Source organism: Musca vetustissima, unplaced genomic scaffold (assembly GCF_032173495.1).
Source record: "Musca vetustissima isolate MV318-11 ecotype Yass unplaced genomic scaffold, APGP_CSIRO_Mvet_v1 utg1756, whole genome shotgun sequence".
Lineage (NCBI taxonomy): Eukaryota > Metazoa > Arthropoda > Insecta > Diptera > Muscidae > Musca > Musca vetustissima.
The window spans coordinates 148320-165318 of record NW_026878454.1 but is presented as its reverse complement, the minus strand read 5'-3'; the positions used below and the strand labels follow the sequence as shown (position 1 = coordinate 165318).

Here is a 16999-nt window from a genome sequence, read left to right as displayed (position 1 = left end):
AAATTAAGAAACGGCTTAAGCTAGAAACTTGAAATTTGGCATGTAGGTCGGGTTTGGTGAGTAGGCGTATGATAAGGCTGGGTTTTTGGAAATTCGTACTAAAAAGTACTAAAAACTGCTTTACGCCGGAGCAGTTAGAAGAAGAACTTTGAAATTTGGTTCGTAACTTTGTCTATGACGAGCGAAGTGAAATGTATGAACAAATTTTGGAATTTAGTACTAAGAGGTACTAAAAAGTACTAAACAATATATTTGAATAGAATCGGTGGAGAAACATATGTGAAATTTGGTATGTAGCTTAAGCTATTACTTACATAGATCATAGTAGCATCTGTTGACCATCACTATCCTTCTCCGAATTTCCAAACTGATGTCATTAGTTTTATTTGTGGCGGTACCAAGATATATAAAATCTTTAACTAACTCGAAGCTGTAGTTCTCAAGTTCCACAGTTGGTCCAAATCTATTGGACGTCTTGCGCGTTGATACCATCAGCTTGGTCGTTTCGCCATTTACTGCCAGAGCCACTTTGGCAGAATCCTTCTCAATTTGTTCAAAGGTAGCTGTTACCGTTTGCAATGTTCGACCTTTTATATCAATGTCATCGACGTAGGCGAGTAACATGTGTTGTTTGGTGTACATTTCTGTCACCTTGTCTGAAACATCCTACGTGCCGCTATATTAATTAATATATAACATGTGACGAGACTTTACATACAAATAAGTGAAACTATGCAAACAAGCCGCTGAACACCACAAGTACTAAATTGTTGGCACTTTTAAATGCAAATGAGATTTATTTCCAATGATGAATCCAACCAAACGGGAAATATATTAAACTGCATTTTGTGTTGCCTTCTTACACTAGCAGGTTAAAATTAATTCGGTTACCTACATTAAGTGTTATGTTGAACACTATGATGGTACTAAAAATATTAAATGGTAATATACCCTCTGATTTCCTAATTTCATCTATTAGAATAAATGTTCCTTTTCGATCTAGTAGATATTATCAACTATTACATGTAGATTTTCATCGCACAAATTATTCTATGGGAGATCCACTCATTAAAATTTGTATTGATTTTAATTCTGTGTACTCTAATGTAGATTTTAGCAAGAATGTTGAATTTATAAAATCTAATATAGTTGTATTTTTAAATGAATAGTGCAACTTAATAATAAACTGGCTGTTGGAGTAGATTTTCTAGCTGGTTTTCTATTCCCTTCTCACATTCCACCATGATGCGGATTATGGTGTGTACGCGATCCCTACGAAAGGGGAGGTCGCCCCCTCGGTCGGCAGGGGTGGGAAAGTGAGGCGTGGGAACGTTCGAAAAAAAAAACAAGCAGCGACTTTCGATGTAATGAAAAATGAACGGGATCTTTATGTCGAGGATATAGAAAAAATAACGACAATTTTTTTTCCAATATGGATTTTGTAGCACGTAACGCACCATAAATCCTTAATTTCTGCAGTTTTAATGGAAATTTTCCCTATAAAAGCTGTTCTCTGTATAATAAATGATACTCTGTGCAAAATATTATATTACAAATTCGTACTATAACACCATTATTCGTACTTCGTACCATTGGTATTAAATTACAGAAAGGAAATTTTCTTGCTGAAATCGCACAGAAATATCTGGTAAATAAATATAACCCAGAAACAAATCTTAGAATTTTGCGCAAGCATGATAGAGATGTACCGAAAAAGCCCTTCATAAACCCTATAAACCGAAAAATCCAATTGGAATTCGTTCAGGAAGCTTACCATGTCTGAAAATGCTTTACAAGTAGAATGGGGAAAAATTCAGACATCTTACACGGAAAACGTGGTATAATCTATGCCGATAAGGATGAAATCATTATTTTTTATATTGAATTCACATACATATTGTTCATGTTATTGCATTAATTTTAAGTTAAGATGTTCATGTTCACATAAAAAAAGATAAAATAAATTATAACATTATATAGAAGTGCTTACCTATATATCCTTCCATTTTAGTTTTAAAACCAATCTTTATTTTAAATTGCCGTTTTTTTTCAATGTTTTACGATTTGATGCCACTGGTCATTATGAGGATCGCAAATAGTCTGGTTATTTCCCAACAAAATTCGACTTGCATTTATTGAGAATGACGGATTTTTGTTTCTTTCTATAATATCGCATGTGACTCCTTCTCGTTTACTACATGATAAAATAGTAGTCATTTGGTTCGGTTTATATTACATTAAGCTCAAATTTGTAACTGGTATGGTTTATAACTTAGTAACATAAGAATGTAGTTTTTGTGGCTGTTCGGAGAGAATGTTTAAATATTTTCTTCTTCTATTTTGATTCAAAAAACTGATTTTTTTCTTTAATATCGCAAGTGACTATACTCAGTCGCTTACTATAGGATAAAAAGGTAGTCAATTAGTACGGTTTATAGTGCTGGGACTAGTTACATCCCATCAGTTGAAATTTCCATTTCCACTTTTCTAAAACATGTTTATGGTTTTATTATCTTCTATAGTAATACAATATATATTTTTTGCTAGAAAGGTAAAAAACTTGTACAATGACTACAGATGAAGATGTACGCCTAAAAGTTTTCAAGCCGAATCATTAACATTCCGAAAATATCTTTAAAAATCTTTTATAGGAAACCGTCGAAGACACAGGATCAGAAAGTGCCTCTGGGGATGTTGATAAAACTGTTAAAAGGCGTAGACGTTACCTTCAAAAGCGGCGTTCCGTTGTTAATCCCGATGAAAATTTTCATTTCTACTGGCTGATGGTGCTAACAATATGCGTTCTGTACAACCTTTGGACACTTATTGTTCGTCAGAGCTTTCCCGAGTTACAGGTACGTCCCAGAATATAAATAATTGTCTGTATTTTCAAAAAAAATAAACATTTCAATTCTTCGTATTTGACAGCAAGCGGTTCCAACATTCTGGTTTATTTGCGATACCTTAACAGATGTGGTATTCGTTCTTGACATTGTTGTACAATTGCGAACCGGCTATTTGGAACAAGGTCTCATGGTAAGTCATGTCCAACTTCGTTTTACGGCAACGTCAATGTCTTTTTTCTGCCTTCAGGTTTACGATGATAAGAAGTTGGCTAGCCATTATATACATTCAAAAAACTTTGTACTGGATATGATATCGTTGGTGCCATTTGACTTGTTGCAACTTCGTATGGGTCCTCAGCCCCTGTTACGTTTTACTCGTTTCTTTAAGGTATGTTAGTGGTGAGCGCCGTCCTGCAAACGCAACTAACTTAACCCTGATGTCTGTTTTGTAGGTTTATAGATCTGTTCGTTTTTATTATATTGTTGAAAGTAGAACTGTTTGGCCAAATTTATGGCGCGTTGTTAATCTAATTCATATTCTATTAATATTGGCCCATTGGTTCGGGTGTTTCTATTATTTATTATCAGAAGCAGAAGGTTTTCAGGTAAGACCAATTGACATTAGTTTTAGCGTGGATTGCATTGTAACTATTTATTGTTTTAGGGAGATTGGGTTTATCCATACCGTCCAGGAGATTATGCGACATTAACTCGAAAATACTTGGGAAGTTTATACTGGTCGACGCTAACACTGACCACAATTGGTGATTTGCCAACACCGGAGACCAATGCTGAGTAAGTTTTTTAATGCTAATGCATGAATTGGTGGAAAATCCATTGTGGGTATGAAAAATCTTGGCGAGTATAATAACACGATTTTGATTTTGTTGGGACACAGAAAAAATTCATAAAGTTGGTTTTTTCTGGGCACAGTGATATTGTCGGTTTTCCTATTGTGTTCCTATAATTTATGTTTTCTGCTATGGTTTGTTTTTGAGTTATGTCAAATTAGAACAATCCAATCGTTTACTAAAATTTTTTATATCGAATTTATTTGGAAAAGGTATATGCGAATTATATGCAGCCAAAACTGATGTCTGTAGCAATAGTTTAAATAAACAATAGTTTAGCATCACATCATTATATACCAAGTGAGAAAAAAAGCTCAATTGTCTGTTTATTTTTGATGACCCTGGGAATACTTCTCTGCACCATTGGCTTTTTTGGAGTGGGAGTATTTTCGACTTTGTTCCTTATATCTACTTCATAGGTTCCCAGCTCAAGTGCTACTTGAATGTTGCATAGGTTTGAAAGAGTCAATAAATGCCAGCGACTGACTTTCACACCATTCTATGAGCAAAATTGGCTCATAATCGAGAACAAATGAGAGAGTGTTCGGGGAAGACAGGCAACTCTCAAAACCAATATTCCGACATCCGTAATATAGTGTTAATGAGCCCAAATGGTTGTAAAATTGTTCAAAATAAGTAAATTCTTTTTAAAAATCATGAAATGTGTAAATTTTCTGTGTACAGGAAATAAACATTAATATTTCGTAGATGATGATGGGTCAATAATAATGGGACCTTGAGTTTCGTGTGTAATTTTTCGCTATGTTTTCACACATTCGTACATTTTATATTTAGTTCCTGATGATTTACATATGTTTGTACATCAACTTATCGTTGATTTATAATATTTTAACTAATTGCCAAAACTATTTGTATGTAATATTTTTTGAACACAACTAAAGACCAAATTTCTCGGTGGACGGCCCAAGATCGATCCCCAGGCGTGGCATCAAATCCCGACTACTTCAGTTCGGTTCAAGTTATGGGTATGCATTGAAAGTTACATCACTGAAAAGAAAACTCTCTGGAATAAATATCGACAAAACACGTTGAGGGCTGTCCGCCAATAGTAAATAAAGGCAATACAAATGCATAATCCGCACACTGATTTGAATTTTTTTTTGTTAGCTTTCCTTAATCCTATGATTTTGTCGTAGTAGCAACGTTCGAGATGGAATCAAAGTTTTCGAAAATTTTGGACAGCCTTCAACAGTTCATTGTGGTATTCATTTCAAGGAGTATGTTCTTTCCTAAAATCCTTCAAAAATGAAGTCATCCTTGTTTTCGAAAACTTTGATGAACTCCACCATAGAATGTAAATATCTAGCACATCTCATAAATTTCGGTTTAAATTGCAGATACGTTTTCACGATTGTCAGCTACTTAATTGGCGTCTTCATTTTTGCTACCATTGTTGGTCAAGTTGGCAATGTGATTACCAATCGGAACGCAAATCGCCTGGAATTTGAGAGGCTACTGGACGGCGCAAAAACCTACATGAGACACCACAAGGTATGGTAACGTCGATCGCCCATCCTAAATAAAAACTTATTGACATTCTGCGATTGTTACATTCTTTTAGGTACCCGGAGGTATGAAACGACGAGTTTTACGTTGGTACGATTACAGCTGGTCCAGAGGCCGCATACAAGGAGGTGGTGATATTAATACTGCCTTAGGACTTTTGCCCGACAAACTGAAGACGGAATTAGCGCTGCACGTCAATTTGAGCGTTTTAAAGAAAGTCACAATTTTTCAAGAATGCCAACCGGAATTCCTGCACGATTTAGTGCTGAAAATGAAGGCGTATATTTTCACCCCAGGCGATTCAATATGTCGCAAAGGCGAAGTGGCTAGGGAAATGTTCATAATTGCCGATGGCATCTTGGAAGTGTTAAGCGAAACCGGCAAAGTGTTGACCACCATGAAGGCGGGCGACTTTTTTGGCGAAATAGGAATATTAAACTTGGATGGTCTCAACAAGTAGGTTAACACAAATTGGAAAATATATTCTTGAATATAGTTAAGAGGACGTTGTCTCGTATTATTTCAGACGAACTGCTGATGTCCGTTCGGTTGGTTACTCTGAACTTTTTTCCCTTTCGCGCGAAGATGTATTGGCCGCTATGAAGGACTACCCAGAAGCCCAAGAAATACTTCAAACACTGGGAAGAAAACGTTTGATGGAGGTCAGATGTGTGAATAAGAAACACGCCAAGGCTAAGGCGGATAAGGATGCTGCAAATCATCAAGGACACCACCATCACCATAGCCACCATGTTAATCACAGTGATAGTAGTGAAAACAGTGCCTCAAAGAAGATTGTCGATAAATTGAGACATGATGTTAAAGGATTCCGAAGTGTACTTAAAAAAACAAGGTAACGATAAATTCGTAATTTTGGTACATACTTAGAAACAAACTAAATTTATAAACTGTTCGGGTAAATAATTTTGTGCGTGAGTGTTTATACCCCACATTACACTGCGGAACAGCATATTACAAATAATTGAATTTTAGATATTTCATTGGATAATATTATATCAATCAGGAATGCCAACTTATGATTGGCCATCCTGTTGACTTTATGGATTACCTTATACTTTTGATGTTTTTACTAGTTTTCCGTTTCAGAACTTGTCGTAAAATTTTGTGCTCTGAGAGTGATTTTGAAATATTTAAACACTAGCATTACTATTAAAATGCACAGGAACAGAACATATTTTTGTGCAAATATTTCTAAACTTTACTTTCTGATTGCACCATGTTGGGTTCATGAAGGTTCTGGAATAGAGCAAATATAAATAACTTATTTTTTTCAATTTGTGCATTTTTTTTCAATAAATTCACAATCAATTATTGATTTTATATGTACTTGACACTTGTCTTTGTAGCATACACATTTGTCAAATTGATAAGTGAGTATATAAAAAAAATAATAGATGTGTGAAAATGTCTGGGCAAAATTCCACTAAACAATATAGGGTTATGCGTACCACAGTAAATGTTTAAGAGCAATTCCCATATCCGAGCATAAGACATTGACACATTCAATTTTCTGATTTTGTTTTTAAGGACATCACGAAGGAGTGATGAATCACTGGAAATGCAGCCGTTGCACAACACATCTCCCAAAAACGGGAAAACCGTGTTGAAACGAATGTCCCGTGTGCGTTCCGATGAGAAGGAAGAATCAGCAGATGTAAAGGCCGAATTACACGATAAAACTCCTAGTCCTATTGGGGCCGGGCTACCCCTGTTGCAAAGACTGCGCTTACTCAAAGAGAAACAGGTATGTACGCGTCCCGCTTGTGTGTTTGTAAAAATTTGTATTTCTTTTTTTCTATTTCTTGAATATATTTTTTTTTGTTTTTGGTTTGCAACCCCACATTCAGTTGCTGGTAATCATTATTTTCATTAATTGTATGTATTACGTCAGCATCTGACACAATAGTTGATGATGATGATAAAAATGACACATTTGTTGTTCGTTAATACATTGAGACTGACACTAATTCGAACAATGCCCAATTCGAAATACGCACTTAGAAAATGGACAATCCATAATGGTTTCGATTGTCAAACGAACGCCTTCCAAAAGTCATCAATATTTGTTTTATTAGCTTAGGTCTAGGTATACAAATAGTTTTTAGCAATGCTGCAGAATTGAGCTTTTTAGATTAGACGCCTCATTTGGCATCGACTTTGAGAATAAATGTATATATTCCCTATTCGAATATGACATAGAGATCGAAATGTAATTCAAATCGGCAAATAAACAAATTGTTTGTTGCACAGTCGACATATTTGGGTTACACTCCAAAATCAAACTTAGAAAATACAATTATATGTAGCATGTGCGATTAATCATGTATAGAACAAAGTATAACAAAATTACAATTTTCGGGTCAAATACCAATACTAGTACTTCGACTAAGACCCACAAAACGTATACAAATATTCTAAGACTAATTCTGGTTAGTTAAAATTTTAGTTTTATTTTTAACTTTTCTAATAGTAAAACTGGTAAAAGAGAATATTGTCAACATAGTTCTGAAAGTATTCATTTCTTATCGTTATAAATTTCAGCTTCATTGTGGTCATCACGACAGATTCCACAATATTTTAATTGTAATTGCTAAAGTAATTGAGTTGTGTCCAACCGAATTTCTGCACATATACCCAAACAAACTTAATTCGATAAATTATACAAACAAAATTAATTGCCATTTATCTCATTTCACCAGCCTCAAATCACAAATAATAGAGAATACAACGCACTGATACGTATCAAGATAATTCCGTTCAAATTAAATTTCGCACAAACTTGTTACCTTTTCTACTGCACTTTCTTATCTGACTTGTCACCGCAAATGATTGAAATTCAAAATTCTGTACTCCACTGGCTTAAATTATTCACACACGCATCTAATTTTTGTCAATATTCCCAAACCGACGGTATTGTATAAATGGAAAAGATTTTTTAATTTTATTTTTTCTAAATTAATTTGTACTTTGAAAAAATATTGAAATTAAGCCGGATTATTATAATTAGCATATCAATTTGAATACGACCATATTTTAGATAGGAAGATACAGTGGGTCACAGTCAAAAGTATCCACATAGTTTTTTATAAAAAAAAATGTCATACGTGCACAAGTGCAATCAACGAATTCAATATAAAAAATATAATTGTTAAACAAAAGCAATTGTAGTGAAATGTATCCAAGATAAAAGTTTTTATTAACAAACGGATTTTTTACATAGTACACTCTATTTTTTTTATTTTTTTTTGTTTAAATCACATTGATAATGATAGGCAATAAGATGCCGCACAAAAAGTAGTAATTTTCAACAGCTTTGTTGTTGTAAGATTTTACGCAGAAAGTGTTTAAAATTTTCCACAAAAGTAAGCACATTTATGCGTAATTTGTAGTTGCATTAAATGAAATACGCTGTTGATATAATGAAATAGACAGAGCTTGTGAAATATCATAGGCCAGTTCTCTAAAATGTCCTTGAGAGTAGGAATATGTTTGGCATCATTGAAGAATGCCCTCTGCGTGGCAAAACAGCTGTACATCAATTTCATTGCCGCCTCCAATTCAGATTGATGCAATTTTTTTGTGGTGGTTTGGCTTTAAAGGATATGAAAATGCATATCAATATTTTCAAACATCTTTTCACAAATATACATTCTTTTTAATTTTTTGTTTTTTCCTTTTTAATGGATTAAAATACACTAAGTTTCCACGTAAATAATTGCTTCTGTTTACTTCAAAACAACACAAAGAACTAAGCGTCACCTCTTGATTATGGGTTTTGTTGTTCTTCTTCTTGAATCCTACACACTATTTGTTTTAAAATCGTGTCTTTGCTACATTATGTGTTTAATTTTAAGCATATTCTGTTGAAACAATGCCTTTTGATATTATTTCTGCTTGAAATTAAGCATTTATACAAATTACACAATATTTTGTTGAATATTACGCACTTTCAAGAAAGTACAGAAAAAAATAACCAGTGAGCGGAGCAGTATAGTCGGACGGGGCCGACCATACGATACCCTACACAACTACCACGGAACTCAAATTTTCTGCGGATGTTTATTCCAAGCCTGGGCAATATTTCTTGATATTGGCATCCTCATCCTCGACTCAGCTAGTCGAGATATGACTCTGTATACTTAAAGGTGGGTCTAGGACCAATATTTCGCGGCGTTACAAACTTTTGGGGCTATAATACCCTGACAACATAGTTGTGTAGGGTATAAAAATTAGGTTTTCCGTCCACTTCATTCCAAAATTATTATCTGATCATCACCGCAAATTAAAGGGGTTGTCTTTGACCATAACTGGAACCTCATGAAACATTTCAAAGCGATCAGCGCTATGTTCGGCTCTCTAGAGTGATAATGGGTTACTAAATAACATACAAATACGGAGATACCTGTAAATATTTAGGTGTAACTCCCACATCAGAGCACATGCAACAATATAATTGGTCTTAACTTAAAGGTCAACCACTCCTCTTGGATATAATATCAACTTTTCGGGTCTATGTCCTTCAGGGGTAAATATATACGCTATAGAATACAAATTTTGTCATTTTTCACACAAAAGTCAGGGTCCATTTGACCCGCTAAATATTGACCGATCTTTATCAAAACAGGCATGCTTATTCTTTGGCCCGACCCCCTTCTCCATGCAAAATTTCACGATGTTCGGGCCATTATTGCGGCCTGTGGAGCGACCAGAAAAACCGACAAAAATTTAGTAATTGGTCCATTTCATGCCCTAAATATTAACCGATCTTTCCCAAAAACAATAGGGGTCTTCATTGGCCAGAACCCATCCTACATGCAAAATTTCGTGAAGATTGGTCCATAACTGTGGCCTGTATCGTGTTTACAAATTATAATGGACAGACGGACGGACACACACATGTCTAGATCGACTCAGCTAGTCGAGATATGACGATCGGTATACTTAAAGGTGCGTCTACGACCAATATTTCGCGGCGTTACAAACTTTTGGGGCTGCACAAAGCTATAATACCCTGACAACATAGTTGTGTAGGGTATAATCACAGTGATTTTAATTGGAATTTTCAACAAATAATTTAGAGTATACTTGGAATGATATCCCTTGTTACCTTTTACAGCTTTCAACCTTGCCGGCACAGATTTTGCCAAGTTTACGATGTCTAAATTATCAGGCTTGGTATGCTTTGGATTTGATGGCTTCTAATATTTTTCTCATAAAAATACTCCATAAGTTCGTTATAGGATTCAAATCCGGGAACTGAGATGGTGTTTGAATCACTTTTGGATAATTATAAAGCATCTATTCTCAAATGATGTGGGACTTGTTTGTGGGATCATTATATTGATAAAATTAAATTCCAATTTTTCAGCACTACATTTCAAATTATCTTTTAGAATGTTTAAATAATAGATCTTTTCCATAATTCCTTCAATAAAAACGAGATTTTCTACTCCGGCAGCGTTCATACATCCCCATACCATTACAGAGTCTCCTCCGTGCTTTAGGTCTGAATTGTGTGATTAGGTTCCACTAAATTATCCTTGGCCCATCCGACCCAAACTATTTAAACTTACATTCATCAACAAAAATAACAGATTTCCAAAATGCTAAATCATTTTTTTCGTGTTCCTGAACGAACTCCAATCGTATTTTCTGGTTTATAAGGTTTATGAATGTATTTTTCCGTGCAACTCTACCATAAAGACCAGGCTTGCGCATAATTCTTTAAATTGTTTCTAGGTTACATTTATTTTTCAGAAATTTTCTGTGCGATTTCAGCAAGTTTAGATGTACTTAACTTTGGATTATCGGCCTTTTTCTCTCTGGCTTTCGGCTAGTTGCTAATTCGATTCTCGATATTGTGCTCCAATACAATTTTTTGGTCATCATATCGAGTAATATTGAGTATTTCCGCTATTTTCCGTTGAGATTAAAGTGTAAAAAAATCTGATGCAATATTTAACTTAATATTCCATGAGAAGATTGACTTTTAACCGTTATTAAGTTACAAATAATACCGGTGGATAATTTTCACTGTGAATCTAAAATTGTTTTTGTCTACCAAACATTATTTTCACATTGAATTGATATAAATATTGGCTATTTTATCTCATATAAAAAATAATTCAATTTTATACATTAATTAACAGAGAAAAAACCCGAGTGGATACCTTTGACTTTGACTCACTCTATCTTAACCTTAAAATATATATATATATATATATATATTATGAATTAAATTATTGTAAATGTGCATATGATAATTAGATAATTACACATTCAACCTTAAATGGTCAGGAAGTAAGAAATTAGTCTAAGTCAAGATTTTTTCGACTCATAATTTTTGGTCCTTTTTGGGATTCTACCACCATTGGATAAAGCGATAATAAATTGCATAAAATTATTCATCCATCATAGGACTTGTTTGTTAAAAAATAAAGTATGTAAATTTATGCTCTGTAAACCAATACTAAAACTAGGTTCGGTGAAAATTTTAAGTTTGGGGTTAACGTTATATGGGGGCTATCCAAAAAATTGACTCATATTGATCATTTTGGGCAATATTGCGAATTGAATAGCCTTGGATTTATTGATCTGTAGTTGCAAACTGTTCATGATATTGACATCCAAAATTAGGTTCCGTGGAAGCTGTGTCTACTTTAATGTAAAACCAGTAAGGAAAGTAGTAAAGTTGGACTGGGCCGATTATATGATACCCTTCACCTCTTTCGGTATATTCTACATACGTATCCTTACAATTGCATGTCAATGTTCCCTCTAAGAACATACTCAATTTCAAAAGTGCAGATTTAGATCCGTCTGCATACCATGGGACAAATTTAAGCATTGTGCAAAATTTCGTGTTAATCGGATACTCATCAGGAGTTTGGTGCACCATTTATGTTAAATTGGACGAAACGATTTTCCCGAAATTTACCACACATCATTCTATACTCATTTCAGTGCCCTATGCCAAATTTCGTGCAAATCGAAGGATATATAGGGACTTTGGTGAACCATTTACATAAAATCGGACGAAAATATATATGGGAGCTATATCGAAATCTGAACCGATTTTCCCGAAACATACCATTCACCATACTAGACTCAATTCAGTACGCTATGCCAAATCTCGTCCAAATCGAAGGATATATATGGAATTTGATGCACCATTTGCCAAATTTCGTGTAAATCGTAAGATATATGGAGGGTTTGGTGCACCATTTACCTAAAATCGGACGAAAATATATATATGGGATCTATATCTAAATCTGAACCGATTTTCAGGAAATTTAACGCGCACACTCTAAACTTAATTTAGTACGCTATGCTAAATTTCGTGCAAATCGAAAGATATATAGGTACTTTGGTCTAGCATTTTTTATCCTTTTTTTGATTTGTGACTTAGCCATCTATTTTACGGGCTTCGATGCAGACATTTTGAAGCTCGATTTGGAGTATTTTTGATTTTTCCTTCTAGTTTCAATGTGCAATTAGGAATTGGCAATATTGCACATATAAGTATTTTTTTCTGCAATCATAGAATTCTAGTGATCTTTAAAAATTGTCATCACATTATTGTATATTTTCACTCTATAGTAAGCATATATTTTCTGCAAAAAACGAGAGCAATTGTCATGCTTTTTCTCGTATATGTTTCTATAGTGAAACTGAATACATTAAGGTTTACAACAACAACTACAACATTTAAAATGTTTAAATGATAATTTGGACGATATTTATAACTTATTCTAGAGCTATAAAATGAAACAATCTCTTTGGCCAATTGCATCTTCTACTTTCATAATACAATAATACATTGCGAAAACAGAAACACTTGAAGCCCCTGTCGTCCTTCCCAATTCCGATGTCAGATTTTGTTTTTTTGGGAAACCAAACAATGCCATAATATATTGCTCATATATTCGTTCTTCTATGGGTACAATTGGGAGCAATAAATGATGTATCGACTCCATTAATTTTCACACAAACACTTCACACATACATGCACCCACACACACACACATTCATTTGTAATTGTATTGTGTTTTTATATCTGTTAATTTAGTTTAGTTTGTCCTCTTCTTTTCATTATTGCTGTGTCTGGAGTGTTTCATTCGAATGTTAAAATGGAATTTATATTTTCGTTTCTTTTTTCTTCGCTTTTTTGAGATTTAATTTTGGTTTTTTTATTTTTGACAAATACACTGCAAACCCACAAACTGAGTTACTGAGTGTCAATCCCCGCTCCTAAAGTAGTTTTGTATGTGTCTTTATGTGTCTTGCACTAGGATCGCGAAGAGCGAGCTGTTAAATCTACACCACCACAGAAATCTCCACCTAACTCACATGTAACCTGTACGTTATCACCACAGGAATCGATACAGGAGGAGCCCGAGCGGGAGATCAACGAAGGTTTGCCATTGATTCAACGATTGCAGCAACTCAAGATCAAAAACGATCCTCCTGCTGCTGCACAGGGGACGGACACATCTCTACCGGTAAGTTCGCATCCACATCCCTTATTTATTTGTGGTACAATGTCAGCGCCGTGTACACCATTCTAACTCATCAATTCACAGATCGCATCGGTAGCGGAAACGACCAAAAAAGTAGAAAACATATCGATTGCAAGTAGTAGTCACAGTGTCATGGCCACTACGTCTCTGGCTGTGGCCCAAATCAAGCCGATGATGAAGGTGTCCTTCAGGCAGAGGATACAAAAATTGCAAGAGGCTGCCGAGAGTTCTAGTGGCGGAAGCCCTAAAATGCCGGCAAGCCAAAGCGCGGAGACGAGTGAAAAACCGACTACGACGACAGCTGCATTCAATGGCGGCGCCAAGAAGGAACCTCCAAAATCATTAGCTGTTCTCAAGTGCGTCGAAGCCCAGACAGCTGTGGTCGATAAACGGAAGAGTGACGGGTCCAATACATCGCACAAACCAATTTCCATAATCTCAAGTCAAATCGTTAAACCGTCCACAGCCACATCCTCAATTGTATCCGATACAGATACTCCGATTAGACCATGGTCCAAGCTTAAATTGGCGACAATGATTTCGTCCAGTTACACAAGTTTAGCCACCTCGAACACATCCTCAGATGATATTTTTTCGCCATTGAAAAATTACTCTGATGGCAATATACCGCAACAGATAACGAAAGAGGGAAGACCCCAGAAGGAATCGAAACCTCCACCAGTGCCAGCAAGAAAAAGAGGCTATCGCCAAGATGTCAAGGGCCAGGCATCGGGGATACCCGAATCGAGCAAACAGACGAACACGAGCAATGGGCACAGTGACACGACAGTTAGCAGTTCGAAACTTTATCAATCTGTATTCGATTTATCGCCTGAATACAGCGGCTTGCCGTTCGTCAAACGGCTAAAAATACTAAACGAACGGCAAAAACTGGCCGAGCTGGAGAGCGCCCTACAAACGCGTAGTTTTAGCTTAGACAGTTCCAAAACAACCAGCTGTGTTCCAATATCTGAAGCATTGTACCGTTGCCACAGCGATGCGGCAGGCATAAATTCACAATTCTTATCAGTGTACGAGTCCAGTTCGACGACATCGACTAATACATCCGCGTCGCAGACCCCAAAGGGTGCGCCGCCCTCGCAGTACCATCGACAACATCACTTGGATTCGGTGCACTACGACTATGCCCCCCTCAGTCCAGAGTCGAACGAAACTATCGAGCGGAGAAAACTGAAAAGCATTCTCAAGAAATTCAGCCACGAACGTCAAAATCGAAGGTCACCTCCCGGAACAGGCTGCGATGCGTCCACAGATTCAAAATCGCAACATAGAGGTCTCTCAACGGAGCCCACCGTCGAAGGGTACGTGGCGCGGCACAGTAAACTGTTCAAGAGTGTAACATTCAATTCAACTCTTTCTAGCCCTCCCAGCAATGCTGGCAGTCTACAAGAGGATCCCACATACACCGAAAAACCTTTGCATTCGCCTCAACCATTGACACCAACCGCAACGGGTGCATTTTACGGCGATTCGGTGATGTCACCGCCCGATCTTCTACGTGCCGAATCAATTGCATCGTGTACCTCAGCCAACGTTTCGCAGACATTTCAAATGAATAGTAGTAGCACCTTAACCATGTATCCCACAAATTTTTACCCGCTTACCGATTCAAATCACGCCACTTGTCCGACTCATGTTCCATCGTTGACAGGTAATTATAACTTGCTGGCATTTCCCAAATCCACCCCCAATACCGGAACCCTCTGTTGCCACCCTGGTCCCGCATTCGACACTACTAACCCAAATACCAAACAAATGCTTCTGTGTCCCCGTACCACTTCGATGTTATAAAACGATAATCTACTAATCCCGCAACTCTCTAGTAATGTGATGCAAATTTTGCTACAGCCTAAAAATTAAATGCGAATGCCGTCAAGTAACTCTAATAACAATCAAATTCTAGACTAATCCATACATACATACATATTACAGTGTGTGTGTGTAGGTATATAACACTAATTACACGAGTGTACATACAAACATACATATATTTATATAGAAATGTAAATTCACCCGATTCTTCTGTTTGGAACAATGCATGAAATATTATTTTAAGTTTGGTGTTGTTAGCGAATCCTACGATTTTGAGCATCAGATGTTGTGAACGAATGGGTAAATGAAACAACTATATAAACTAGAATGAAATTAAAAAAAAATCTGCTTTATCAACTGTCCGACTGTGTACAGACTTAGAAATAATAACTATGAAATTAAAACGGCATTTACATTACGGTTAGATTCTCCGCTATGAGGATTTCTTTGATATATATGTACTGGATCTACTGGATTTAATAAAACCAGTACAATGTAATAATTTATTACAAGATATACGAACCGAGTCAATTTGACTCGTTTAATATATATATATATATATACAGTTAACGCCTGTTAACGAATGATATATCATCAGACCCATTCGTTATAGCGAAAAATTCGTTATATAGCGAAGTTTTTTAACGTTAAGTTATGTTTTAAGGCGCAATTTTATTTAAAAGCAAAAATGTTAATCCCCTTTTCATTGGATTTCTAAAATATGTAATTAATGTAATAACAGTAATAATAACGTTTTTACATATTTTTTATAAAGCTAGCCCATTATTTTTTTTCACCATTCGTTATATCTGCTATATAAATTTGTAAAACGTTTGTTATAAGCAATAGTCAGTATAAAAAGTCGACTATTTTGCTCATTCGTTATATCCCGAATTCGTTAAACTGAGTATTCATTATACCATGCGTCGACTGTATATAAATTTAGTCATTCCAACAAACTTTCATGTTATTAAAAATTAATGCAGAGCCGGGCAATAGACTACCTAGGACACCGCAATGTTAAAATAGTCCAAGTATCAACCATAAATGTATGTCGCGACTAGGGTTTGGGGTCGGGAATTCCCGTCCCGGGTATTCCCGATTTTTTAGACATCGATATTTTCCGGGATTTCCCGATATTATTTCCCGGGAAAACAGGAAATTATATTTTTATATAAATATCAATACGGAATTAAAAATATTAATGCTATAGGGCGAACGTCATGATGCTTTAGGGCGAACGTCATGATAAAATTTATTCTTAATGTTCTATACATGGGTTCCTTTGCTGGAATAATGCCAGATTTAAATTATTGTTCATGCTGTCTTGAAAACATTGTAAGATCAACAATTTCAATTTTACAGATATTACAAAAAGAAAAAAGTGACCGCCGTGACTTAA

General features: G+C 35.6%; 1 protein-coding gene across 1 annotated transcript in view; it reads left to right on the top strand.

Annotated features, from left to right (window-relative positions):
• LOC133323200 (uncharacterized) overlaps window positions 1-16999 on the top strand; it is a 37187-nt gene that overhangs the window by 17544 nt on the left and 2644 nt on the right. The window contains exons 5-16 of the mRNA XM_061532155.1: window positions 2652-2855; window positions 2929-3036; window positions 3094-3234; window positions 3299-3451; window positions 3511-3641; window positions 4600-4683; window positions 5056-5209; window positions 5280-5680; window positions 5751-6077; window positions 6773-6989; window positions 13537-13746; window positions 13828-15436. Of these exons, the coding sequence (XP_061388139.1) occupies window positions 2652-2855; window positions 2929-3036; window positions 3094-3234; window positions 3299-3451; window positions 3511-3641; window positions 4600-4683; window positions 5056-5209; window positions 5280-5680; window positions 5751-6077; window positions 6773-6989; window positions 13537-13746; window positions 13828-15436 (3739 nt within the window). The remainder of the gene's footprint in view (window positions 1-2651; window positions 2856-2928; window positions 3037-3093; window positions 3235-3298; window positions 3452-3510; window positions 3642-4599; window positions 4684-5055; window positions 5210-5279; window positions 5681-5750; window positions 6078-6772; window positions 6990-13536; window positions 13747-13827; window positions 15437-16999) is intronic.